The sequence below is a fragment of the Acinonyx jubatus genome, chromosome D3, assembly GCF_027475565.1.
Source record: "Acinonyx jubatus isolate Ajub_Pintada_27869175 chromosome D3, VMU_Ajub_asm_v1.0, whole genome shotgun sequence".
NCBI classification, from domain to species: Eukaryota; Metazoa; Chordata; class Mammalia; order Carnivora; family Felidae; genus Acinonyx; species Acinonyx jubatus.
In genome coordinates, this window is record NC_069392.1 from 17,467,867 (window position 1) to 17,493,230 (window position 25,364).

General features: G+C 58.0%; 1 protein-coding gene across 2 annotated transcripts; it reads right to left on the reverse strand.

Moving 5' to 3' along the window:
* Window positions 1-16,252: 16,252 nt before the first annotated feature.
* TMEM119 (transmembrane protein 119) lies at window positions 16,253-22,712 on the reverse strand. 2 transcript variants are annotated; one of them, XM_027044012.2, is made up of 2 exons: window positions 22,561-22,712; window positions 16,253-18,412 (listed from the first exon to the last, which is right to left on the reverse strand). In XM_027044012.2, the coding sequence occupies exon 2, from the start codon at window positions 18,398-18,400 to the stop codon at window positions 17,561-17,563; it is 840 nt and encodes a 279-aa protein (XP_026899813.2). In that variant the 5' UTR covers window positions 18,401-18,412; window positions 22,561-22,712; the 3' UTR covers window positions 16,253-17,560. The 2 variants fall into 2 exon arrangements, with proteins under 2 accessions (XP_026899813.2, XP_026899814.2); XM_027044013.2 differs by lacking the exon at window positions 22,561-22,712 and adding an exon at window positions 20,746-20,859.
* Between the last annotated feature and the right edge of the window lie 2,652 nt (window positions 22,713-25,364).

The window sequence follows — 25,364 nt, forward strand, 5'->3', positions numbered from 1 at the left end:
CGCAGAACTTCAAAGCCCATTCCCTCCACAGAGCGGAGCCTTTATAAGAATCTCAAATTAGGGCCACCGGGTGGAGCCATGTCAAAATGTCCCGTGTGGCACACTCTACTATTTAATTCACCATCCCTCTAGGCTAAGCCGGTCCCGTTGCCTTCTTTATTATATGTGGCCACACTGCAATTCCCCACCGCTTTTCTCTGTAATTTAAAAAAATGAGACATTTCTGTCCCAGTTAACATCCCCTGAGACTCGAACCAGAATTCTACACGCCACGAGCTGCTCGCAGACGGCCACAGCAAGATTACCAGAACAGCCCAAACCTCAAAGTAAGTGTTTGTGCAGCGAAAAGACGTGATTTTTTTTTTTTTTTTTTTTTTTTGACTTACATTCAAGACCCTCCTTTCCCCAGACAAGTCTAGTGGTAACCACACGAGGGCATCGCATACCCTTCCATGAGCTTCAGGCTAGGTCTCTGCATCTCTAAGGAAAACCTCCACGGAGAGATCTTGACGTGCAAGTCGGAAGAGTCCATCACGCACCCAGGCCCTGACGTTTGTCATCCGTTGATTGGCACGGCAGCCCTCTGACGGGGCCCTTATTTAAACTGACTCAAGCCACAAGGCCCAGGCTTCTTCCTGGTTTCCCCCTGGCAGGACACATCAAAGATTCCTCCCGCGAGCCAGAGGCTCACCTGGGCCTTGAGAATTCACACGAAGGGAAACCAACACGGGATAAGCCCCCGTGCGTTCATCTGGCCAACTCGCCACCAAGCACCACGGCCCTTGGCTGGCTGTGCTTCAGGACCGTCCGGGGAGCCTGCTTTAACCCCGACGCCCGATTAAATCTGATGTCCCGAGGGTGGAGCCTGGGCGCTGGTATCTTTTAAAAAGCTCCCCAGGAGTTTCCAGTGTGCACCCATGGGCGAGAACCGCGGCGCCCTTTGCAAATCAGCCTGCTAAGATTATTTCAGTGGAGGCTCACAGCCCTGTGAGGTGTCACCTCCCATCTCCAAAAGAGCTCCCGAGTCCCTTCCTCGCTGGCCCCCAGCGTCTGCCTTAGTCTAGGCCATCGTCCTCTCTCTCCTGGCCCCCGCGGTGGTCTCCCTGCCTCCAGCCTCACTGTTGGGATCCGTTTCACACGTGGCTGCCGGAGGGGTCTTCCTAAACAAAAGTGACTCCGTCGCTCCTTTTCTTAAAGCCTGAAATGGAAGAGTCCTATATAAGTTTCCCTGCCATCCTTAATTCCCCAGCCTCCTTCCCCGAGGCAATCTCTAACACTTGTTTCGTAGGTGTCCTTCTAGAAATTCTCTAGGCATATCCAAGTATACGTGTGTTTAAGTAGACCATCCTTTTGTTTCTTTTTCACACAGGTGGTAGCATACTATACACACTTCTGCCATGTTTATTTTCCTCTTGACCATATTTCTGAAGGCCATTCCCTCTCCGTTCCTATAGACCTGCTATATTCATCACAGCTGCACAGCATTCTATAGATGAAGGTCCATTATTTAGTTTTCTGTTGATGATTACATAGATTATTTTCATGGCAATGTCTTAATTATGGGACCCAGCATCTGGTACAGTTCTTAACTTACTAGGGGATTCCCTGAATGCTTATTCGGTGTATGAATGGATGGGTGTTTGGATTGGTGGGTGGATGGGTGGATGGATGGATGGATAGATGGATAAGTGGGTGGGTGGATGGGTGAGTGGATGGATTGGTAGGTGGGGGGGATGGATGGATGGATGGATGGATGGATGGATGGATGGATGGGTTCATGGGTTAAGTGTCCACATAGATGGATGGATGGGTCAATGAATGGGTGGGTAAACAGAAGGGTGGATGGATGGAGGGTGTGTGAGTGGGTGGGTAGGCGGGTAGATGGATGGACGAATACATGGGGGGGATGGGTGGGTTAATGGGTGAATGGATACGTAGATGGGTAGTGGGTGGGTGGTGAATGGATGGACGGATGGACAGACAGAGAACCAGGCTCAGAATGGTGAAATGGCTTGCCCCCGATGACACAGCCAGGAAGCAGAAGGCCAGCACTCTGCTGAGGTCCTCTATCCACCTCCCACCCCTTTCAAAGCACCACACCACAACTATGACCATGTCTCTAATTTAACCTTCCCTAGATGTTATTCCTGGATTTGGGCCACTTGGGACCACATCAGAATGCACAGTTTTAGAACCTCCCATTAAGCATGTCCTGTCAAAACTGGCGGTCTCTATCCTGGAGTCTTATTGAAATGCCAAGCAAATGAGAGGCATCTCTTGATAACTGAGGCCCCTCGAACTTCAGGGAGGAATACAGACTCTGTCCACCCTCATGACAAGACAGAATACTTATAGGTCCCACTGAGTCTCGGTAGAGTGAGGGGACACTGCAGACGAGCTCCAGCCCCAACCAGAAGATGGATGAGAAGCACATCCCTCATCAATGGCTCTTTCTGGCCCATCTACTTGCTTTCTCCACCCTCCAAGGTGACATCAGCCAACCCCTCCAAAAACCAGCTCCCCAGAGAAGGCCATGTCCACACAGGGAGGCGGCAGCAGCACAAAGCCGAGTGAGCTTGGAGTGCTAGAATCAGACAGGGGGGGTTCAAGTCCTGGCTGCCACTGTGGGACCCCGATCAGGAGACCTCAACCACCCCAAGCCTCAGTTTATTCATCTGCAGAATGGGAATGATAACAGTACTTACCCGGTCGGGTTGACCTGACAACTGAATGAAAGAATGCAATAAAGCATATGATACATAGAGTTCATTATTGTTATGGTGTCTGTTATGATTACGCACAACAGCTCAGCCCTGACTACGGACCAGGCGCAGTTGCTGGGTGTTTCTATAGATCAGCTCGTTGGCTCCTCCCAGGAGACTCCTAACCTGCTATTATTATCACATTCTTCAGATGAAGAAACCACCAGCTAAAGGGCATGTCCAAGATCACACAGCCAGGAAGTGACAGAGGAGGGATTCTAGCCCCAGGCTGCCTGATCCGGAGTCCAGACCCTCTGCTTGCTACGACTCCACTCACGCTCTCTGCTGCCATTATTACTATGAGCGTGGGTATCATTACTGCCATTACAAATAGTAGCTATTGTTACTTCTACTGTTACTACTCCCACTATTACTGTTACTCTTTTTAAAATACCACAACCTCAAGGCTTCCAACCTACGGTATGTTCACCACGAGACCAGCCCTCACACTAAGTCCTTCAAAGTCACGCAGAGCTCTCGTCTGGCTGCACAGGGCAGGAAACACACAGATGTGACTTCTGTCACACATGGCTTGTTGGGCAAGCTCCCTCCACGGTGCTTGGCCAACCACAGGGTATGGCTATGCCCCAGGCCCAGCCTCAAATACCACCACCGCCCTCCCCGCCCAGCTATCTTTGGAAAAGTCATGTTAGGCACCTCAGAGAAGCCCAGCTCCCAGAATAACTCCAGAAGGCCCCCCGGGTGAGGACAACTATTATTGCCCTTAGAGCTGCTTGTGCCCAAGAAGTTCCAGGGGCCTCCCATCCTGCCCCTGGCACCTCAAGCCAATGGGTCAAAGGAAGCCCCAATGTGGAAACTGGGCTGGACACCCCTCTACCCAAATACCTCCCCACCACATGCAGCCCTGCGTCACTGGCCCCCTGAGTCACTTAGGGAGCAACCCTGAATGAGGACTTGGGGGCTTGGGTTCTGACCCCAGCTCTGCCGTGACCTCTGCACGTGACTTTAAGCAGGCACTTCACCAAGCTGAGCTTTGATCTCCCTTTCTGAAAAATCAGCAGAAAGCTAGCCCCTAAGTCACAGGACTGCTGTAAGGACTGAACGAATTATCCCAGCTCCAGTCAAAAAAGACACAGAGCCAGGCATGCAGTTAGCGCTCAATAAATGTTAACCATCATCACCTTCACCTTCACCACCACCACCATCCCCAGCATCATTATCATCATCACCACCACGTCCCCCCCGTCATCATTACCACCATCATTATCACCATCGTCATCATCACCAGGATCCCCATTATCACTGCCAGCATCACTGTCATACCCATCATCGCCATCGTTATCACCATCACTGTCCCCATCGATAGCACCATCATTGTTGCAGGTCAGGTTCCCCCAAGAAGCCGACTCTGATATGCAAGTTAGCATGAGGGGTATTTATCTGGGCGTGTCCCTGGCGTCAACACCTGTGGAAGGGTGGGTAAAAAAGCAGGACTGGGCACAGGGAGGACATGGGCAGCAATGTGCCCCCCCACAAAACTGCCCGTCGATCCCATGAGGAGCTCTAAGTCTGACAGCCCCTCAGACTTGTCTGGCATCTGGGCACTTGGCACTTACAGTCTCTAGAATTTATCACAATCTGGGGTTCAGAGGAATCTGCACATTGTAAGAAGAAGAGCCAAGGGCTTACCCCCAGTGAGGAATTCCGTTATCTGTGGGGTTTACTGTCTGGGGGCAAAGGAGCTTTGTGGGAGCTTCTCACACTGTCCCATTTGCCCCGCAGCCCCAGCGTCTTGCTCACTTTCCCACAACAGCAGGGCCCCTGGGGACCATCTCCCTTCAAGCGGGTGCTCATCCGTTCTAACCCCAAAGGCTTGGGACAGCGTGGCCCTGCTTCCTGGCAAGCCTTCTTGGGCGGCCGCCGGGATCTGTCTCCTCTTGACCTTTCCCACTCTTTTTTCTAGGGAGCTGAACCAGAGGATGGTCTGCTCGTGCAGGCGAGTCCCTTTCCGGCTGAGCTGACAGAGCTGAGGGCCTCAGGGAGAGAGTCTGGGTCACGGCCACCTGCCCTTCGTGGCCACGAGCAAGTGTGGGCCTCCCTCATGTAGAAAACCCGCGAGGGGCTGTTACAGGGCAAAATGAGGTCGCGTGATCAAAGTGGCCAGGACAGCCAGGCACCCAGTAGGTGCTTACTAGATGCTCCTTCACCCACAACACGGGCCCTTAGCGGGCGCCACAGGGCAGAAAGGAGACGTCAGGATTTATGCCAAGCGGTGGCTTCCCACCGAACCTCTCTCTCTGGCCTCGGAGGCCCTACCTGCCTACCTTGTGTCCCGCTCAACCCATTCCAGCCCCAGTGGCCTCTCCCTCAGACTCCCCAAGCTCGTTCCCACCTCAGGGCCTTTGCACTTGCTGGCCCCTCTGCCCAGAGCCTTCTTCCCCAGAGCTTCCCAAGACTGCCCCCTCCGTTTGGGTCCTACCTCACCCCATCCACCCCTGCTCAGGTAGAAACCCATGCCTGCCGTCTAGCTCATCATACTGTTTATTTTCTCCACAGTACACAGCACCCTGGATTTACCTCGCTTGGGGAGGGCACGTCTGAGGATTCACCACTGGATCTCTGATGCCTAGAACAGTAACTGTGTACCACAGAGGAGGCCCTCCCAAAGGCCCATTCTGGCCACAGGTCCCGGAAAAGAGTAGGAGGCAAAAGGAAGACCTGTTCTCCTTCCCTGGGCAACTCTTTCTCCTCTGTCCGCGCAGTTTCTCTGCACAAGGAGGGGACCGGACCCAATGAATCCATATTCCCTTCCAGCTCCAACAAAAAGATTCCACAAACTTGGACAACTTCTCATTTTAGCCAATAACCAGCTCATGCCAGACCATGATTCATCTCCGCCGATTTAGCCTAGCAACCAGCCCTTTTCCCCACACCCCGAATCAACCTCCCCCCAAGAAAAATTCCTCCCCCGCCACACACCCGCCCCACCTCCCCGCCCCCCCCCCCCACACTTCTGGCATCCCGGAGAGGAATGCAAGCCTTCAAGATTCCCCCCCTGTCTGTCTGCCACCAACATTTTAACGCAACCTCAGAATGTCTCGGGCTATGTCTGGAACAAGCTGGGGGGAGCTGTTCCCCCCCGGGATTCGTACAGGAAACAGCAGCAGAAGTCAGGCAGGCAGAAAGCGCTGACCCAGCACGGGGAGATCATTTCTATTCTGACGCCTCACCCTCCTCTTACATCCAGCTCCTGAGGCCTTGAAAAGTGTCTGCGTTTTAGGGAGGAAGCGAGGAAGCGAGGGGAGACCGGGAAAGCGAGCAGGGCAGCGGGAGAGTCCATGCTCCCGGCTCATTCAGATTGCCCCAGGGATGTTTGCATACAGTCCCCGCGGTGAGAGAAAGGAATTGCCTCATCTTCGGAGATACTGGAAAGCAGTTAATAAACCTCAATACCCGTTCGCAACACAAAATCTTGGCGATCTAAGAATAGAAAGGAATGTCCTTGACTTGGAAAGGGATATTTACCAGAAAACTACAGCAAACATTATGCCCAGTGGAAAACCGTATAAGCACCCCCCATCAAGATCAGGCACGAGGCAAGGATGTCCACCTCCTCAAAAAAAATTATTTTAATATGTATTTATTTTTGAGAGAGAGACAGACACGGAGTGCGAGCGGGGGAGGGGCAGAGAGAGGGAGACACAGAACTGGAAGCGGGCTCCAGAGGCCGACGCGGGGTTCGAACTCACGAACTGTGAGATCACCACCTGAGCCGAAGTCAGAGGCCTAACCGACTCAGCCACCCAGGCGCCCCTCCACCTCCTCAACCGGCACCTTCTCCACCATCACCACCACAATAACTCCCATCATCGTCTCCTCCACAGCCTCTACCCTCCTCCAGCACCTCCCCCTCCCCCTCTACTATCACCACCCGCCCCCCGCCCCCACCCTTCACTGTCACTCTCCCACCACCAGTCAACACTGACGACAGTCCAGGATGTGGGCTGGAGACCCGCCTCGGCCACTACCCCTCTCAGTTTGCCCGTCTGTACCTTGAGTGGCAGGACCATACCAGCTGTTTGCAAACCACGCTCCACTGAGCACTCGGGGCTCGTGCAGGGGCACAGGGAGGCGAACAGGTGCCCTCTGGGGGCAGCCCGCTCCCCCTCCAAAATACAGCTCTTCTCTCATCCAACTTGGGGTAGGAGTCCTGGTGAGAGTTTATGAGAACAAAGGATTCTGTGGCTCAACAGGGTTGAAAATCAGCAGAAACGCGATCAACACAAGCGGAGACTAAGGATCGTAGCAGGTGACTCAAGGGAGAAGGACTCTGTACGAAGCCCCCGATTCACCGATAATCCAACAGCCCACCTAGGAAAAAGACGGAAAACCTTGGCGGCGTTGCCAAGGACGGAGGGGAAGGGGGGGCACTCCCGGACCAAGACGGGGGTGGAAATGGTGCTGCCCTTGGACAGGTCGTTTGGGAGCACCTGGTGCTCCCACCAGAAGGACCTACAGGCAGGAGCGCCCCGTGCGTGCGTCTGCAAAGACACGTACGTGCAGGGCACCCTCAGAAATATGTGAGGACACAGGGCCGCCCAGCTCTGCCACCTGTGACCGCCCTTCATGAGCTCACCTGGCACCTGCGGTGGCCCCCGCACACCTGCCCAGAGGGACCCTGAAACTGGCTCCGTTCTGGGGCCACCCGAAGCCCAGGCGAGCGGGAGTCTGGGCTCACACCTCAAAAAGGGGAGCCGCCTGTACAAGTCCATCAGGTCAAGGCCACTTCCTGGGGCTCATCGTTCTTTCCCTTCGTGTAAGGTAGTCGGTAAACCGCAAGGAGGTTGAGCTCCCAGGCCAGACCTAGGATCTGAGCCCTCTCCCCCACTCACCGGCCGTGTGACGTCGGAGGGGTCAGCTCACCTCCGTCAACAGTTCGCGGAGCAGGGGCGGCTTCCTCACGGGCTAAACGAAGCTGAGCAAAGCGACTCCGTAGCGATTTTTCCAATGGGATCGTTTACGTGGAAAGCAAATCGAGAAACGTTGATGATATTAATGCTCCAGGCCCTTGCCTCGCAAAGCAAGTGCTCTCTGAACATCCTCTCGCTTGACAGGAGCACCGGCTAGAACTCTGCCACACCAGTGGGCACAGGGACGGCCTCCCTTTTCTCACTTATGAACCATGCGGGCACGGGCATCCTGGCAGGCCCATCTCAGGGCCCACACGCAGGCACTTCTGTAGGCCGCCTCCGGGTAAGAACTTCTGGGGTGAAAGGCAAGGACATGATGCTGTCCTATGACCCTTGGAGAGGGCCGTACATCTGCACTCCGGTCCACTCGAAACCACACCGTGCGAAGATCTGATCTGGACAAAGACAAGCCGTTCTTATCTTACGAGAGGTCACGGGAAAAATTCAAAAGTGTTTCTAACTGGCTCCCCGATGGCTGGCCCCGTCCTTCCAGCCAGAGCTCTGCCGTCGTGGGGAAAGCGGCCCTCAGGCCCAGCCCGTCCAACTTAGGTGTGATGGAAGGAGGGACTTCCTAACAGCGAGGAGTTTTCAGATGCTGGAGACGACAGAAGTTGCTGGAAGGATTCCTCTAGGGGTCTCTCAATTTGGGAGGCCAGAGGTAGTTTGAGCTCGCCGGTGGGAAGAAGCCAGGTTCTCCCAAGACCTTCTTGTCCAAGAACCGAGCGACTCAGGGTAAAATGGCATCCAGCCGCCCTTCCCCCCAGATGCCGGCAATAACGCCTCATACAAGGGCGCAGGGTTTGGGGGCCCACCAGCCGTCTGAAATTCAGAGCACTGCCTTCTTCCCTTTGCCAGAGACGTGGTCGAGGCCCAGAGAGGGCAAGCGACTTGCTCCAGGCAGCACAGCCAGGGAGGGTGTAGAGTTGCACCCCTCCCCCCCCCATAACCCCGGAGCACCAGACCGGGGACCAGTGCCCGCCCAGGGCCCCCCCCCCCACCCCCGCCTGCAAGTTCACGTCTCGAGAGAGCCTCGGGGCCGTGGGCTCGGCCTCCAGACGCGGTGGACTCTTGGCGTCCCCGCACGTGCGCAGCATCTTGGGTAGATCCAAGGCGCTGGGGTCCCAAGGCCAGCTGGTCCTTCCCCCGCCACGTGACCTCAGGCCGGCCCCGACGGCGCACTCGGGAACGTGGGGACACCCTGTCCGCAGGGCCGTGCTGCCAGAGGCTCGGGCACCCGCTCCACCAGCAAGCGAGAGCGCCCACCCTGCAGGTGCGCGCATGCGCCGTGGGCGAGGCGGAAGGGCCTGACGCGCGGCGGGCTGGGGTCAGAGGCCTCTTTGCCGCCTTTCCGCCTGCAGACCTGCGCGCCGCGGCACCTCCTGCTGCCCCAGCTGAGCTGCAGGGGTGTGGGCACAATGGACGTGGGCCTCTCCTCCAACCCTGCTTGCCCTGCATTCACGCACTCATGCATGCATGCATTCCTTCGGGAACAGGATTGCAGAAGTGTGACCTTGGGCAAGTCACTTCACCTCTCTGAGTTTCCGTGCCTTCCTCTGTGAAACGGTGGATAATACCCGTGCCTCCCTCAGCTTTGTGAGGACCCAATGCATAGAAAGCGCTTAGCGCCGTGCCTGCTACACCCCGGGTACTCAAGCAGTGACGGAAAGTGGACCCGACAGGGGGATTTCAACACTGACAAAGGATACAAGTAGGAGATCTGGGGGCCAAAGGGGTCTCTCTCGGAGAGCCTCGTCCCACAACCTTCCCCAGGGCAGGTGCAGGAGAGGTGTCCCACCTCCCAACGTCACTCTTCCTCTCCGCTCCTTCTTCAGAGAGCAACTTGAAGGGATTCATTGGGCTCAGCATGCATTGAGCACCTACTGGATACCCAGCTCTGTACTGGGCTCTGACCTGCAGTGCAGCTGGGCAGGGAAGCCACAGAATCTCAGAGACCAGAACTGCCTGCCGTGCCCTCTCTGGAGCTTCCTGGCAGCAGGAGCAACAAAGATAATCAGAAACCGAGCCCTTTCTCCATCCCGGGCCCCAGGCCATGAGCTCTAGGAGCATTTTCTCATCTGAGCCTCGCGACAGGGCAGGATCTGTGGTTTCACAGGTGAGGCGCCGAGGCCCCAAAAGGGGGCGGAAACTGCCTAAGGTCACACAGCCTGGAAGTGGAATTCGAACTCGGGTTTGGATCCAAGTCTTGTGGGATGCAGACACCTTAAGTCCTTCCCCCACTGCTCCTGAAGGAGTGTCCTGCCCAGAGTCAGTGCTGATAAGTATTTGGCTTGTTTTATAGACGGGAACACAACAGAGAGGGGAGGGGTGATACTCCAGGTCACCGGGCACCTAATCCAGCTGGATACCACCCCTCCCCAACCTTCCAACCCCCCAGAGATGGCCTTGGCACCTGCCCCAGATGGGCCCAAGTTCCTGGGCTCCCCTACCCCTGTTGTCAGCCGCGTCTCCAGCCGCACTCGCCCAGACAATATCTAAGCTCTAACTGGGGTCACCGCACCTCGGAGGGAGACAGGGAACAGCTGTCACATGACCCCTGGCCCCCGCCAGGCGCCAGACCCCTGCAGAGGGGCGCACGGGGTTGCGGGGTCCTTCCCCAAAGGGCGGCACGAGCCTGTCTCTTCTCTCTGGCCACATCCTTCACCCCCTCCTTGGAGTTCACGGGACTTCCCTGGCTGCTGGCTCTGCTCTGCTCTCACCGGACACTTCTAGGCCCCTCTGCCCTGCCCCCACCCCAAGAGAAGACGTTATAACGCCAAAGTTTCAAGCATCTGAGAATCTCTGATCTTGTGATTCTGGAGCTTCTAAACCTAGATCTGGAAAGAAGAGGTGACTCTCAGAACAGCTGGACACTTAGAGACAGAAGTTTCCGCCCTTTTCTCTGGGCACAACACTTCACAGTTGACAGCTAACGGAAGCTCACATTCACTGAGCACCCGTGGGGGCCTGCTCTAAGCAGGTCTAAGTGAATGACCCCAACTCCCACCGCCCCTCTGAAGTAAGGGCCACCATTATTCCCATCTCACAGCTGAGGAAACTCAGGCTCAGAGAGGTTTAGTGACTTGCCCGAGGTCACACAGCCGGGTGGTGGCAGAGCTGAGATTGGAACCCAGGTCATGGGAAGCCTGTACCCCTAAGCAGCAGGCTCCACTGTCCCACATGCTGTAAGGTGCGTTCACGTCTATTAACCTTGCAGCATTCTGGTGGGTGGGGGAGCCAGGGCAAAGGCTGTGGTCCAGGGGCTTTACAAGAGAAGAACCCATAGCTCAAAGAGGTAAGCTGACTTGCCCAAGGCCATGCAGGTAGAAGGGGCCTGACTGGGTCTCCAGGTTCCTTATTTCCCCGTCCCACTACGTCCCCCTCCCCTTGCAGTCCCCAGTCCTCCACCCCGGTACAATCCCAGTCTCTCTTTTTCCCCCTCCAGACCCCCTGGCTGAGCCTGGCTCCCCAAAGCCTAAGGCAGAGGTCCCAGGTGGCCACCCTTAGACCCGGACCCTCCATCCTTCCACGGCACCCCTAGGTGGCCCCTGCAGGGCCCCAGCGGGTGGTGGGATGCCCATGCCCGGCACCGCAGAGGCCTCTGGCATCAGGGACCCCGGCAAGAGCAGATTTACGAGCAGGACTATTTTATACTTTGCAGCTGCCGCTATAAACCCTGGACCCATTTGGCTGGGGGCGGGGGGGGGGGGGCGGGGAGCAGCTGCAGAGGAACCCCCCAGGGCCCTGGAGCCCCTGCCAGATCCTCCAGGCTTTTTCTGAGCAGCCAGAGGAATCCTGAAATTAAAACCTCCTGAAAACATGGCAAATCCCTGTCTTGCTCCACACAGGCCTGCTTCTTCCCCGACACCAGCTGAAGAGCCGGAGACGAGGCAGGGCAGAGATGGACACAACAGAGACCCGGGTCCCCGGTCGGCTCTGGGTGGGTCCCAGCCCCTGTCTGGTCCACAGATGCCCACGCACGACATGGGCGTGCTGGTCTGGTTCAGGGTTTCTGAGACTGTCTGGACTTCAGAAGTTCCCTACAGTAACTTAGTTCAAACCGTCCCACTGTAAGATTCTGTGCTCCAACTACTTACTGGCTGTGTGACCTTGGACAAGTAACTTGACCTCTCCGAGTCTGTTGTTTTCATCTGGAAAATGGGGAGAAATAACCATCTCATTAAGAAGGCTGTAGGGGTGCCTGGGTGGCTCAGTCGGTTGAGCGGCCGACTTCGGCTCAGGTCATGATCTCACGGTCCGTGAGTTCGAGCCCCGCGTCGGGCTCTGTACTGACAGCTCGGAGCCTGGAGCCTGTTTCAGATTCTGTGTCTCCTTCTCTCTTTGACCCTCCCCCATTCATGCTCTGTCTCTCTCTGTCCCAAAAATAAATAAACTTAAAAAAAAAATTAAAAAAAAAAAGGGCTGTAAAGAAGGAATAGAATACACAAGGAGTTCCTAGCAGCTTTATTTGTAATAGCCAAAAGCTGGAAAACCACCCAAACGTCCATCAGCAGGTGAACGGATAAACAAATTATAGTACATCCATACGAGGGAATACCACTCAGCAATAAAAAGCAGGGGAGTACTGGGGCACCTGGGTGGCTCAGTCCGTTGAGCATCCAACTGTCGATTTCGGCTCAGGTCACGATCCCAGGGTCACGGGATCGAGTCCCAAGTTGGGCTCCACGCTGAGGGTGGGTTCTCTCTCTCTCTCCCTCTGCCCCTCCTCCCAGATCATGCACAATTTCTCTCTCTACAAAAAATAATAAAATCAAAGATAAAGAAAATAAGAGTATATGGTTCCATTTACAGAAAATTCCAGAAAACAGAAATGGATCCTAGTGACATAAACAGATCAATAGTTGTCTAGGGATTGAGGTGGGGAGAAGCGGTCAGCAGAGACCACAAAGGGGTATGAAGAAGCTTTCAGAGGTGACGGATATGTCCATTACCCTGATTGTGGTGATGGCTTTAAGAGTATACACCTACACCTATGTCAAAATTATCAAATTGCACGTTTTTAAAAATGTGCATTTTATCGTGCGTCAGTTATACCTCTGCAAACCGGCAAGAATGAATATGTATCAGTAAAGCGCCAGAGACGCGTGTAACAGTCCATTTGTAAATGGCGGCCATTCCTGTTATTAACCATTGTGGTCGCATCTAGAGGATTCTTTGAGTCATTTTCATCTCCTCCCCGGGGTGCCTGGGTGGCTCAGTCGGTTAAGCATTTTCACCTCCTCCCCTAGAATATAGCCTCAGGTCTGTTGTGCCAATGGAGTGTCCTCGGTACCTGGCACACAGTAGGTGCTCATTAAAGAGTTGCGGTTGGAAAATGAAAAGTCGATGACCCTGGCAGTTGCTTCTTGGCCACCTTGGAACCCGGAAAGCTGATGGATCCCCTTGGGGGCAGACTCAATGATTCCAAACCTCTAGGAATGAGAACCAAGACAGGCAGGACCCATGGCACTGGCCAGTCACCGTCAACACCCCAGGGGTAGGGTGGCGTTAAAACAAGGACTGGGGACCCACGATGAAATGCAACGGACACAAAACAGGATTCCCCACCCCAGCATCAGAAGGGCTCAGCTTCTGGGCCCACAAGCGAGTTCTAAGATGAAGTAGGAGGCTCAGGGCTGAGGACCCTGGATTGAGGAGTCAGACGGACGGTTCAAATCCCAGCTACGCCTGTCCGTGTGACACAGGACAAGCCTCTTCACCCTCCGCTTCCTCGTCTGTAAAAGGGAGGCGATGATGTTGCTCGTCTCTCTGTGGGGAGTGTGGTGAGGGTTAAATGGTGTGATGGATGCTCACGTGTGCCTTCCTTCAGCCTTATACGCGTGCACCTGTATGCACACACGGAGCACCTACTGTGTGCCCGGAGTGCTGGGGAGACACTGGGGACAGACGCGCAGGCAGAGACAGTTGCCCAGCCACACCCTCAGACACTCTGATTTCATTGGTCTGGGTCGGGGGACGCCTGGCTGGCTCGGTCAGTGGAGCATCTGACTTCGGCTCAGGTCATGATCTCCTTGTTCGTGAGTTCGAGCCCCACATCAGGCTCACTGCTGTCAGCGAGGAGCCTGCTTCGGATCATCTGTCCCCACCCACCCTCTACCTCTCCCCTGCTCAGGCGCTTGCACTCTCTCTCTCAAAAATAAATCAACATATAAAAAAAAACTTAAAACAAAAAAATCTGAGTGGGGCCTGAGTGGGGTTATGATTTTAAAAGGCTCTCAGATAATCTCCATGTGCAGGTTGAGACCCCTGCCGGGTAGGGCAGGATCATCTCCTCTTCATACACATGGAAACGAAAGCCCAGATGGCCGAGGCCACACATCCGAGAAAGGACGGAGGTGGCATGGACACAGGCAGATCTCATCCTAGGGGCCCAAACCTCCTTAATCACCCCAAGAAGATTACAGATGATGCACCCAGGGCAGAGCCCCTGGAAGATGGGACTTCTGCCCCTCCCGCTCTTGCCTTGACACGACCCCCAGCCAGGGTTTACCCAGACCCTCGGGCTGGTCGGAGAAACACAGCCCCTGGGGACAAGGGCTCTCCAGCAGCCCCGCCCCCACCCCCACCACACTGCACCAGCAGCCCCCATTCCCACACTGAGCTGGGGGCCGTATCTTGGGGTGGTTTTGCTGTCCCTCCCCCTCTCTCTATACAGCAGCGGCAGCAAGCCCAGCCCCCAGACAGACTCCCAGCCTGGGGGCAGCTGTGCGGTTTTATAAGCCCCGGGACAGTGGCGGCCTGTTCGGGCCCTGGCAGATTCCTGGATCCCTGGGAACAGGGGAACGGCCCACCCCCACCCTCAAGCCCCATTTTCCCCCTCTCCTGGACCCAACCCACACATGCCCCCAACCACTGTCTGCTCCACAGCCCGCCCTCTGCTGGTGCCTGGCCAGATGTGTGCCCACAAGAGAGGCCTTGCTGGTAACGCCAGCAAAGATGTGGGAGCACACTGGAGGGGCTCTAAGCATAAGTGGGGCCTTGCTCTCTCCTCCCCCAGGGCCTCATTCATTCATTCATTCATTCACCAAAAAAGCTGTAGAGCCCATTTACCGATTCACTCTAGAATCAGACTACGAGGCTGGAATCCTGGCTGTGTGACCCGGGCACCTGACATCACCTCCGTGGACCTCAGTTTCCTCATCTGTGAAATGGGAATAACAGCAGTGTCTATCTCATAGGCCTGAGAGTCCCAATAAGCAAATGATGTTCAGTGCTTAGAGCACTGCCTGGTAGGTACAGGTGCTCATTAACTATAAGCAATTATTATTAGCATTGAGCCCAGGGGACTGTGAAAGAAAGGCTGGGCGGGGGGAGGGTGCTGTCAGGAAAGGTGACATCTAAGCTGGAAGGTAAAGAAGGAGGCGGAGTTAGCAAGACAAGTGGGGGGGGGAAGGGTGTCATAGGCAGAGGGAATAGTAGCTGTAAAAGCTCAGAGGTAAGAGGGAGGTTGACTTCTGCACTGGGACTCAAACTACCTCCTTAATCCTCACCCCCATCATTCCCGGGAGACACAGGCCATAACTAAGGCCACACATTACCTGTCCTGTGGCAGCTCTAGTTGACGACTAATGGGGGAGCCATTGACCACGGAGCCGCTGGTTGGAAAACTCATCCCTGCCTGCTCTCCAGGGATCTCTAACATCTACTTCTGTCTTACCTACCCCAGCCCTACCCAATCGCCCAGGACCCCGCAGGAGCTCAGGAGCAAGGAGAGAGCCTGTCACACACAGAGAGGTTGAGTGACTTGGTCAGAGCCACATAGCATGCAGGCATCCATATTGGATTTTCCCTACATTCTTGGGCGGGAGCCTGTCTGGGCTGAGAGAGGGAGGGCCCTTCCCCACTGCGCGAGACAGAGGCCATTGTGTGTTATGAAACCCAAACCCGGCGCCCCTCTGAAGGGATGTGGGGTCAGCGGAGGAGAGGGGCTGGTGGGGGGGGGGGGGATGGCCTCCCTGCCCCCATCACCCCGGGGATCCAGCACGTGCTCCCAGCCCAGCCACATCTGGATTCCAGCTGGCTGCTCCAGGGAGGGGGGGGTGGCGCAGTGGCAGCAGGAACATGCCATCAAAGGCAAGGAAGAGCCTGGCGGTGAGGAGACAAAGGCTAGGGCTGCCTCCCACCCCAGGCCAAGGGTGCAGTGACCATGGCGCTGGCCATGAGACCGACTCTAGTCCTCGGCCACTCTGCCAGAGGATGGGAGACTGAAACGTCGGCTGGTAGTGTCTCTACTGCTCATATTTCCAGGGAAAGGAGGGGGGTGGCTCTCCAACAGCCGCAGTAACTAGCAGACCTGCTCACAGAAGCCGGCTGGGTCTGTGTGGCGGCGAGTCCAGGGCTGGTGCCCAGTCTTGGGGGCAAGAACTCCCACCCCCTTCCCATGGGGAATCTGCTCATTCAGCCTGCCTGCCGTATCTCCCCCAGAAAGCTGCCTCACCCCATGGAACAGCCCAGAAGAAAGGCTCCACCCCCCACCCCCACCAGCAGACTCATCCCCCCCCCCCACCCCCAACCCGCCCTGCAGAAAACCAGCGACACTCGGGCCAGAATAAAGGTTTATTGTGCTGGTTTGCTATATCTCAGCACCTAAAAAATTGTGCAGAGGTTGGGGGGGCCCCAGATGAAGGGCTGAGGAAGAGCACCCTCCAGAGCCTCCCCAGATCAGGACGGAGCTCAGTCTCCCTCGTCGAAAGCTAAAGAATGCTGTGGGCACAGGCTGCCAGACAATGTACGTGAACGACGTGGAGGGGGGCCAGGGCCCCCCCGCTCCAGGCTGGGTGTTGGAAACCACCCCCACCTTCTCAGTCTCCCCCAGAGTGGGGCCCCCTCACACACAGCCCCCCAGCTTCGGGGGCCTGACAAGAAAGCTTTGATGCATTCATCCCATGCGGGTGGCAGTGACAGGATGAGCAATTCGTCCCCGGGCAGAGATGCTTGGCAGAATTGAGGGGACCCGAGCACCCCCAGACCCCGTACCCCTCACCCTGGACCAACCACAAACTGGGGGGCACCTTCAGGAACATCTGGGGCACTGATTTCCAGAGTGTGCTCTGCAAGATGTTATTCTGTAACTGTAAAATAACAACGACGACAACAACAACAAAAAAAAACCCTGTGGTCAAAAAAACCCTGTGGTCAAAAGCAGTTTGAGACAGACCAACCGGGTTCCAACCGGGGCCTTTACTGGAGTATTTGCAGAGCCCTGGGGTGCCCTAAGGGGGGGGGGGTGCGGGGAACAGAGAGGCAGTGTTTCCTCAACTCATCGGACCCCAAAATCCTTTTTCCACAGAGCACCGCAGGGAACGCAGCTTTGGAAATGCTCATTTAGGGACGTGTCGCGATGTGCGCACAGGCCCCCGGAAGCTTCCCGATTCATCAGGCCCACGTCTACGGTAGCTCTAACTGCGCCCGCCCCCAGGGGCCTTGTCCCATTCACCCTGGTCCAAAACTCCTAGGTATTCTGACTTTTCTTTCCAACCCCCGGCGAGGTCCGCACGGTCACAGGGGACCCATGATCTACGTTTCCCAAAGGACATGGTCCATGTCGTCGGCCGTGCTATCATGAATATAACAGGGATCCTTCCCATCCCCGCCTCCCCGGAGGAGCTGTGTTTGGGGTGCCGCCCTTTGGGGCTGCAGGGGCAAGTGTTCCTGGAACGGGGGGAGCTTCCCGGGGTAGGCCGGAGACCAGCACCTCTGCCCACTGCAGGGTTGGGACGCACTGGGATTTGCGGCAGGGGGGCGCTGAGGAGAGGGTGTCAGGGAGCGGAAAGGGTCAAGGGCCTTCCCACATCCATGGAGGTGACCACTAGGGGTCCGACAGTCAAGGCCAGCAGCCCCAGAGGCCTGTTAGACCTTGGGGGCGATACCGCAAGCGCAGGGGCTCTCGGGGGGACCAGCGGGTCCTCTGGCTTCCTGGGCTGATGAAGGAGCCGCTTCTGACTCGCCTTGGCCTTGGCCGGCCTCCAGAGCCTCCTCCGCCCCCACCGCGCATGGCTCATCTGGCACCTCGGCTTTCTCCACCGGGACCCCACGTCCCTGGGCTTCCTGGCCCCCCTCCCGGCTGCCGCTCTCGTCTTCCTCCGACTTGCCCTCCATCCTGGCTCCGTCTCCACCGCCCAGGGCAGCTCTGGCGGGGGACTTGAGGTTCTGGGTGGCGGCAAGGATGTCAGCCTGGAGCTGCTGGGAGGAATCCAGGGCTTCCTCGGACCGGCCGTCGGGAGCCCGGTCGGGGACCTCGCTGAAGGCGCGGGGGCCCCCGGCCCGGTCACTCTGGTCCACGTACTTCTTCTTGGGGAAAGACGAGGGGTAGTAGGCCGAGGCCTTGTGCTTCTGGCGGGTGATGAGGGCGGCGCAGACGATGAACATCAGCAGGAACACCAGGGAACCCACCACGGCGATGAGCATCACGTACTGGCGGAAGAAGTCCACAATCCCGTCCAGGAAGTTGGTAGGGGGCCTGGGGCCCGCCAGGGGCGTGGGCCGGGGCCCCAGCGACGTGGGGCTGAGGGCCGGGGTCCGGGGAGGCGGGAGGCTCGGGGAGGAGGCCGATGAGCCCTCGGCCTCCCCGCTGCCCCCTGTGTCCTCCAGGAAGGCGGCCTGCAGGGGCACGGAGTAGGCCACCGCGGGCAGGGCCCTGAGGAGAAGCAGCAGTGACACGAGCAGCCTGGGGACCACGGCGGAAACCATGTTGTCCAGGACCTGCGGGGAAGCGAGGCGGGAGACAGGTCAGGGTGGAACGCCGGGGTCTCGGGGACCGCGGCCAGGCGCAGGAAACAGCATGTGTTCCAGAAGGCCGCTTCCCCTGCCCGCCACACAATGGACCCCGTCCGCCCATACGTGGGGGACATGCCCGCCCCCTCCTTCACTCTGAGATCCCAGAGGGACCCCTGGTGAGTCACCCCACTCCACTCTGAGGCCCTGGAGGGCGGGGACCGAATCTTACTTATCTCGGCACCCTCAGGGTTGCACACCATGTCTGGTATACAGTAAGTGCTCCATAAATGTCTCTTGACCGACCGGGCCGAATGAATAATAACTTCCCCTTCCACTGCCTGCCATGTGCCAGGTCCTATTTTAAGTTTCTGACACGGAACTTCATTGACTCCTGAGACCCACCCGATGGGAGAAGTACTATTATTACCCCCATTTTGCGGGTGTGAAAACTGAGGCTCAGAGGGGTTAAGTCATTGCCAGGAGAGGGCAGGGGTTCAGATCCAGGCAGGGAGGGAGAAATGATGGTAAGGCTGAGTAAGTAAGAAACAGAGTCACTGAGGGAGTGAGCCCTTCCTCTTTTGGGGAACCCTCCCCAGCAGCCCCCAATGACTCTGGGGTCCCGTGAAGCTTCCAGACTCCCTGAGCTCAGCAGAGGGTCTGGATGCCAAGAACACGGCTAGCCCTCACCTCAAGGCACAAAGCAGGGCGTGGAGGCCCGGGAGGGGGTGGCGGGACCCCTTGTGCCAGAGACAAAGCTGGAGACTGCGGGATCCCCAGTCCTACGGCCCCCCGTAAATGGGAACCAGATGAACCCCGCACCTCCCTCCTCCCCTGCGGCAAGACTGCTCCCGACATGAACCCCCAGACCCCATCCAGCCCAGACAGCCTGGCTGACCAATAAATTCTGCACGGCCTAGGTTTACAGAGGAGACCAGCTCCTAAAACACGGACTCTCCCAGCCAGCCCAAGGAGGGCTAGGCACTCAGACAAACCCAGAAGCCCCTTTCTGCAGCCCCCTCATGGGCTGCCCCGAGAACCCCTCCTGACCCAACAGAGGGCCCAGGCCCCTGGCACTGGGTGGGGCTAGAAGCCCGAAGAAAAGCCTTAGGAAGCCCTGTCTGCCACCCTGTCTCAGGGGATTGAGATGCGGAACAGGGGCCCAGAGAGGGCGAGGGGCAGGCCCCTGGTCACGGAGCAAGGTCCTGGCCTGGAGGAGGAGGTCAGGTTCCCAGCACCTCGACTGCGTGTCCCCTGGAGTGCCCGGTCCCCAAGTCCTGCTCCGGAAATCGGATGAGGGGTACTGGGTTAAGTGTGGGGGTGCGGGGAGTGAGGCCTTTGAGCGGCTTCTTCCTAACGACCCGAAGCCTCCCCATTAAGCATCGTTAGTGGAAATTAATTGTACCGACATAAATTTGGACAAACTGCCTCCGGTGGCCAAAAACAAAACAAAAGAGAACAAAAAAGATAATTCCGGGGCATAAAAAGAGGCAAATCTGTTCAGGGGTTCGTTTTGAATAATGAGCTGATGACCCTGGGCTTTCCCCTGGGGGGCGGGGGCGGGGGAAGCCCCGCCCCCTTTGCCGGGGGCCCCGCCCCCTTTGCCCGGGGCCCCGCCCCAGAGCCACTCTACGGTTCAGCCCTGGGGGCCAACACCTGCCGGCTCTGCCTGACTGGCCCAGGCGACAGTGACTCGCCCAGGGACACACGGAGGGGAGTGTCAGAGCCGGGGTGTTAACTTTCCTCTGTGTGACTCAGACTACACACTCACACACACACTCACACACTCGTATGTGCCCCGGGCCGGCCCAGAAACGAGCACCCTGGGAGACACTACTTGTCCGCTGCAACAAGGGCCTTCCCAGCACCCCCCCGCCCCCGCGCACTTGTTAGCAAAGGTCCCCACAGACACCTTTGATCTCTGGGGTCTCTGTCCACCAGTCACCTCCCTGCCTGAGAGACACCTTTCGTGGTGGCGGCGAAGCTTCTCACCACAACTACTACCCCCCGGGGGGGGGGTGCCCAGGGGGCTGTCCTGGGAGGGCCTGCCGGCAGCGAAGCGGCCGGAACCCTGGCTCCACCTGGTCGAGCGCTGTGGTCCGATCCCTCTGGGCCTCACTTTCCCCGTCTGTACAGTGGGCAGGCGGCGGGGAGGTGACCACAGGCCCTAAGGACCGGGTGAGATAACGTGGAGAAGGCAGCTGGCACAGAGCACCCGGGAAAGGGCGGGCTCCAGAGCAGCCACGTTTCGACCCCAGCAGAGCCCAGGACTAGCGGCGGCATCCTCCAAGCAGGCAAATGATTAAAAATGATTTCCTTACCTGATGTGTAAACTGGCTCACTGCCCCCCCCCTCCCCCGCCGAGGAAATGATCAACTTTTTTACCCTGTTGAGTGAAATCTCAGCTCTGGCCACCCAGGAATCCAGGGCGCATGCGCGTGCAGACACGCATGCACACGCGCGCGCGCGCGCGCGCGCACACACACACACACACACACACACACACACACACACAGCACCCAGCTGGATAGAGGGAAGGGCTCCCCTCCCCCGCAGAACCTTGGGGTCAGGGACAGAGGATAAGGAAAGAGGCCACACAGGCTATCACTGGCCGTTAAAGGCCGAGACCCCGACTCTCAGGTCCCCCACACCCCACAGCCTGGCTCCCCCGGAAAGGTGCAGGCGGTGTGGGAAGCCGGTCGGGCCCCTATCCGACGAGCCCCTGCCCTCTCTGGGCCTCAGTTTCCCCTCTGTAGAGTGGGAACCGTGGCCTGGACAGCTCTGAACTGATCACTGCCCGCCGGCCGTCCCCACCTCCTTTCTGGGAGAAGGTGAGCCTAGCTTCCTGAGTCCTCATTTTTTTCCGGGGCTCGGAAACTCAGCTCCCGGCCATTGGGAGCTGGCGTCAGGCCAACCCCTGTCATTTTACCCAAGAGGAAATTCGCCCCCGAGGCTGGGAATGGCCTGCCCAGGATCACACAACCAGTTGAGGCAGAGCCCTGAAGGGAAGCGGGTCCGAACACCCCAGAGGAGGCCGCTCACTGCCCAGCTATGTGTCCCGGAGTCGGGCATGTCACCTCTGTGAGCCTCGGTGTCCCCATCTGTATGATGGGGATAAGGGCCACCTCTCAGGTCTATTGTCCACGGCAGTGCCAGATGAGGAGTAGGTTATCAGTTAATTAGTGGGGGCCGCATGGTGGTGCAGGACCCCCAGCAGGACCCCCAGCTTGGAGCAGGGCCTCCTCCAGGGCCAATCTCACTGGGGCTCGGCTTTAATTGTGCCTGGGGCATACACGGGTGCTGCAAATCCCCCCCTAGGGCCTGGGTACCTGAGGCTGGGAGGCGAGTCACTGCCCCACCCCCACCCAGAGACTCGTGGCCAGAGGGGGAGGGGCAGCCCACAAAAACCTGGCTTCAATTAGTGGCTGTTGGGGGAGGGGTCTGGCTGAATCGCTAGGCGCCCCCGCCCCAGGCCCCGGGGCAGCTGAGGACAGGGGCTTGGGTCCCTTGGAAGGGAGGCCGGGACAGGGAAAGGGAGTCCTGAGGCTCAAAAGACACAGGCACACGGAGCAGCAGCAGCAGCGCGGACACACAACATACGGACGCACAACACTACAACGCACAAGCACAGCAGCGGGGACACACATACGCCCAGACACCCCAGAAAGTTTGCACGCCCCCCCCGCCACCCCCCCCCCCCCCCCCGGCGCGGATGCACACAGGACGCACGACAGGCCCACGCCGGGCCTCCCGTCCGGCCCCGAGAGCGCATACCCAGCCCCCGGGCACGCGCTGGCTCCCCCACAGACGGGACAGGCCGGTCCGCACGAGCCCGCCGCTGACCCTGGGCCGCCCGCCCCCGCGCCCACTGGTGGGGAACACATCCCCCGCGGGGAGGCCACAACCGCACACACGCAGCCCCGCCGGCCCGGCAGCGCCCGCAGGACACCGCGACGGCGCACCCGCGTTCCGCCACGCCAGCCGGTCGCGCAGGTCCCGCGGGCGCGCGGCCTCCAACGCACCCTCCGAATGCACGCGGACTTAGAGACGCGCCCCAAAGTGCTCGCGCCGGCACTCCCGTCCCCGAACCCCCGGCCACCGCCAGGCTCCCGGACCGAGGGGACGCGGGGACTCACCCGTCCCTCCGCGCACGCAGGCCTGGGTGCTCCCGCCAGGTGGAGCGTCGGGGAGTGCCAGCTGCCGCCGCTGCTCCGGGCCCGGCGCCGCCCGCCCCCTGCCCCCGCCTCCTTTCTCCCGCCCCGCGGCCGCGGGGCCAGCTTGATTCCATTAGGCGGCTTTGGGGTGGGGACAGGGGAGGGGCGGGGCTGCGCTGGCCCCACACGGTCCCCCCTCGCTCACAGCTTGCACTCCCCCAGGCGCCCCTCCAGCTCTGGGGAGCACCAGATGGGGCATTTCCTCCTTGACTCGGGGGGGGGGGGGTGCAGGGGGGGTAGGTCCCCAGGACCGGCCCCCTGGGGCGGACAGACGGACACACAGAGCTGGCCTGCAGCGCTCCCTCAGAACAGCGAGCTGGGGGCCTGCCTCCCTTCCAAAGGGGACGAGGTCAGGGAGGTTCAGGGGCCCCTGGAAGCGAGGAGGAAAACCCCCGTCCTGGTCCTCGATTCCAGCTGTGACTCAGGTTTTCCGAGGCTCGGGGTGTAGGGTGGGAGCAGAGTGTGTTTAAGGGAGAGCCCGAGCGGAGGCCTGATGGAGGGTCCAGGTCTGCAGCAGGGAGCCGAGTTCTGGCACCCACTGTCTGGCCCTGGTTGGGCTCTTCCCTTCTCCAGGCCTCAGTTTCCTTATTTGCCAGGGTGGGCGGGAAGCTTCCTGGGCTCCCTCTGGCTCCCACGTTCGAAGATCTGTGGCCTTCCAGTACCCCAAATGGAGGGGCGCCTGTGTGGCTCAGTCAGTTAAGCGTCTGACTTCGGCTCAGGTCACCATCTCACGGTCCGTGAGTTCGAGCCCCGCGTCGGGCTCTGTGCTGACAGCTGGGAACCTGGAGCCTGCTTCAGATTCTGCGTCTCCCCCTCTCTCTGCCCCTCCCCGCCTCACGCTCTGTCTCGCTTTCTCTCCAAAATAAACATTAAACACACACACACAATACCCCAAATGGACTAGCTGGAGTGGGAATCGGGACCCCATTTCACAGGTGGGAAAAGTGAGGCAGGGTGTATTCAAGCGGCTCAACCAGGAAACCGAGGCAAGTCAATAGTAGACCCTGCAACTGGGATCTGTGGCTGACCTGAGGACCCCGGTGGGTCAGTGGCTCTTGATTCCATTCATTCACGTACCCATTCATTCATTCATTCATTCACGTACCCATTCATTCATTCATTCACGTACCCATTCATTCATTCATTCATTCACAAGTGCTTGCTGAACGTGTGCCAGGCACATTGCCCATCGGGTCTCAGAGGGAAATCCCACACAACTCAGCCTTCTGGAGAAGTCCAGGGAGAAGGACGCATATGTGAATTACTTTTACACAAAATGGAAAAGGGATCTGTAGAAGGAGAGAGGTCAGGCCAAGAGCTCAGGGAACCCCAGGGCAGGGAGAGGTGCCCTGAGAGAAAGAGGCGGGAAGTCATCCAGGAGGACAGCAGCCAGTCTGAACAAGAGACCCTGGAGAGGCATCCTGGCGGGAGGACCAGCATGGATAAAGGCACAGTGACTGGAAAGCCGCGCCGTAATTAGATCAGGCTGGAGCGTGAGGCAGAGAAAAGGGAGGTGCAGGTAATGAGGGTCGAAGTCAGCAAGAGCCAGGTTAAAGCGTCACTCATCCAGGAGGCAGTAGGGAGCCACAGAAGGTATGGGACAGGGGGAGTGCATGAGTTAACAATTCCTGTCCACCCTTTAGGAACCAGGACTCTAGATTACTATCACCTCTTCTGATGGTCCCCGCAATCCCTACTCACCTCCAAACCGGGGGAGAGCAGTTGTTTGTTTGGAAAAAAACCCCAGAGAAGATCCCATTATCTCTTGGGGTCACCCCCAAACCTTGCGTCCCAAGGAAACGGATGACTGCCCGCCGGTGGACGCTCGTAGATGCACATGCCCCCAGGCGCAAGTGGCCGCCCACAGACGTGATGCAGCAGGGGCACCCACCTTCAAGACGACCAGGGGGCATCCCAGGGCCCGCTACCCCGGGGAGGAACCCCTGCCGGCAAAGCCTGAGGGCTGCAGGGAATCTGACCCCGAGACATCAAGAGGCAGGGGTGCAACCAGCCCAAACAGGACCTGACTCCAGTTCCGATGGCCCGGATGTCCCCGCCTAAGTCAGGGTCCTGTTCTGTGCTTCTGCTCTGGTACCAGAGCCCGGACCCACAGGCAGACGGACCTGGGTTCAAATTCTACCTCCGCCTCTGTTTTGTCATCTGGAAACTGAGGACAGAGAATGTCTGCTGCTCACAAGGCTTCTGGGAAAAGTCAGAGGAGCTGGAAGGCAGGAACGAGCATTGCTTAGATGCCAAGTGTATGAGTTTCCTACAGCCGCCATAGCAAATGACCACAAACTTTAGTGGCTTAAACAGCACACATCTGTTATTCACGGTACTGGCAGCCAGAAGTCAGAAATGGGTCTCACCGGGTGAAAAGCACGGTGTCGGCGGGGCTCTGTTCATCCCGGAGGATCCGGGGAAGGGATCTAGAAGCCGCCTGAGTCCCCCTGCTTATGGGCTCTTTCTCCGTCTTCACGGCCAGCTGCCATGGGCTAGGTTCTCACACTACATCCCCCTGGCTCTCTTCCAAACCTCTCTCCCAATTTCAAGGACCCTTGGGATGACATTGGGCTCACCCAGATAGCCCAGGATGACCTCCCCACCTCCTGTCCTTAACCTAATCCCATCCGCAAAGCCCTTTGCCATGCCGGGTGACACATTCCCATCTGTAGGTTCCAGGGCTCAGGATGTGGACATCTCTGGGGGAGGGGCTTCATTCTGCC

Excerpts from the sequence above, each read along its gene's own strand:
- TMEM119 (XM_027044012.2), bottom strand. The coding sequence starts at position 18,400 with ATGGTTTCCGCCGTGGTCCCCAGGCTGCTCGTGTCACTGCTGCTTCTC.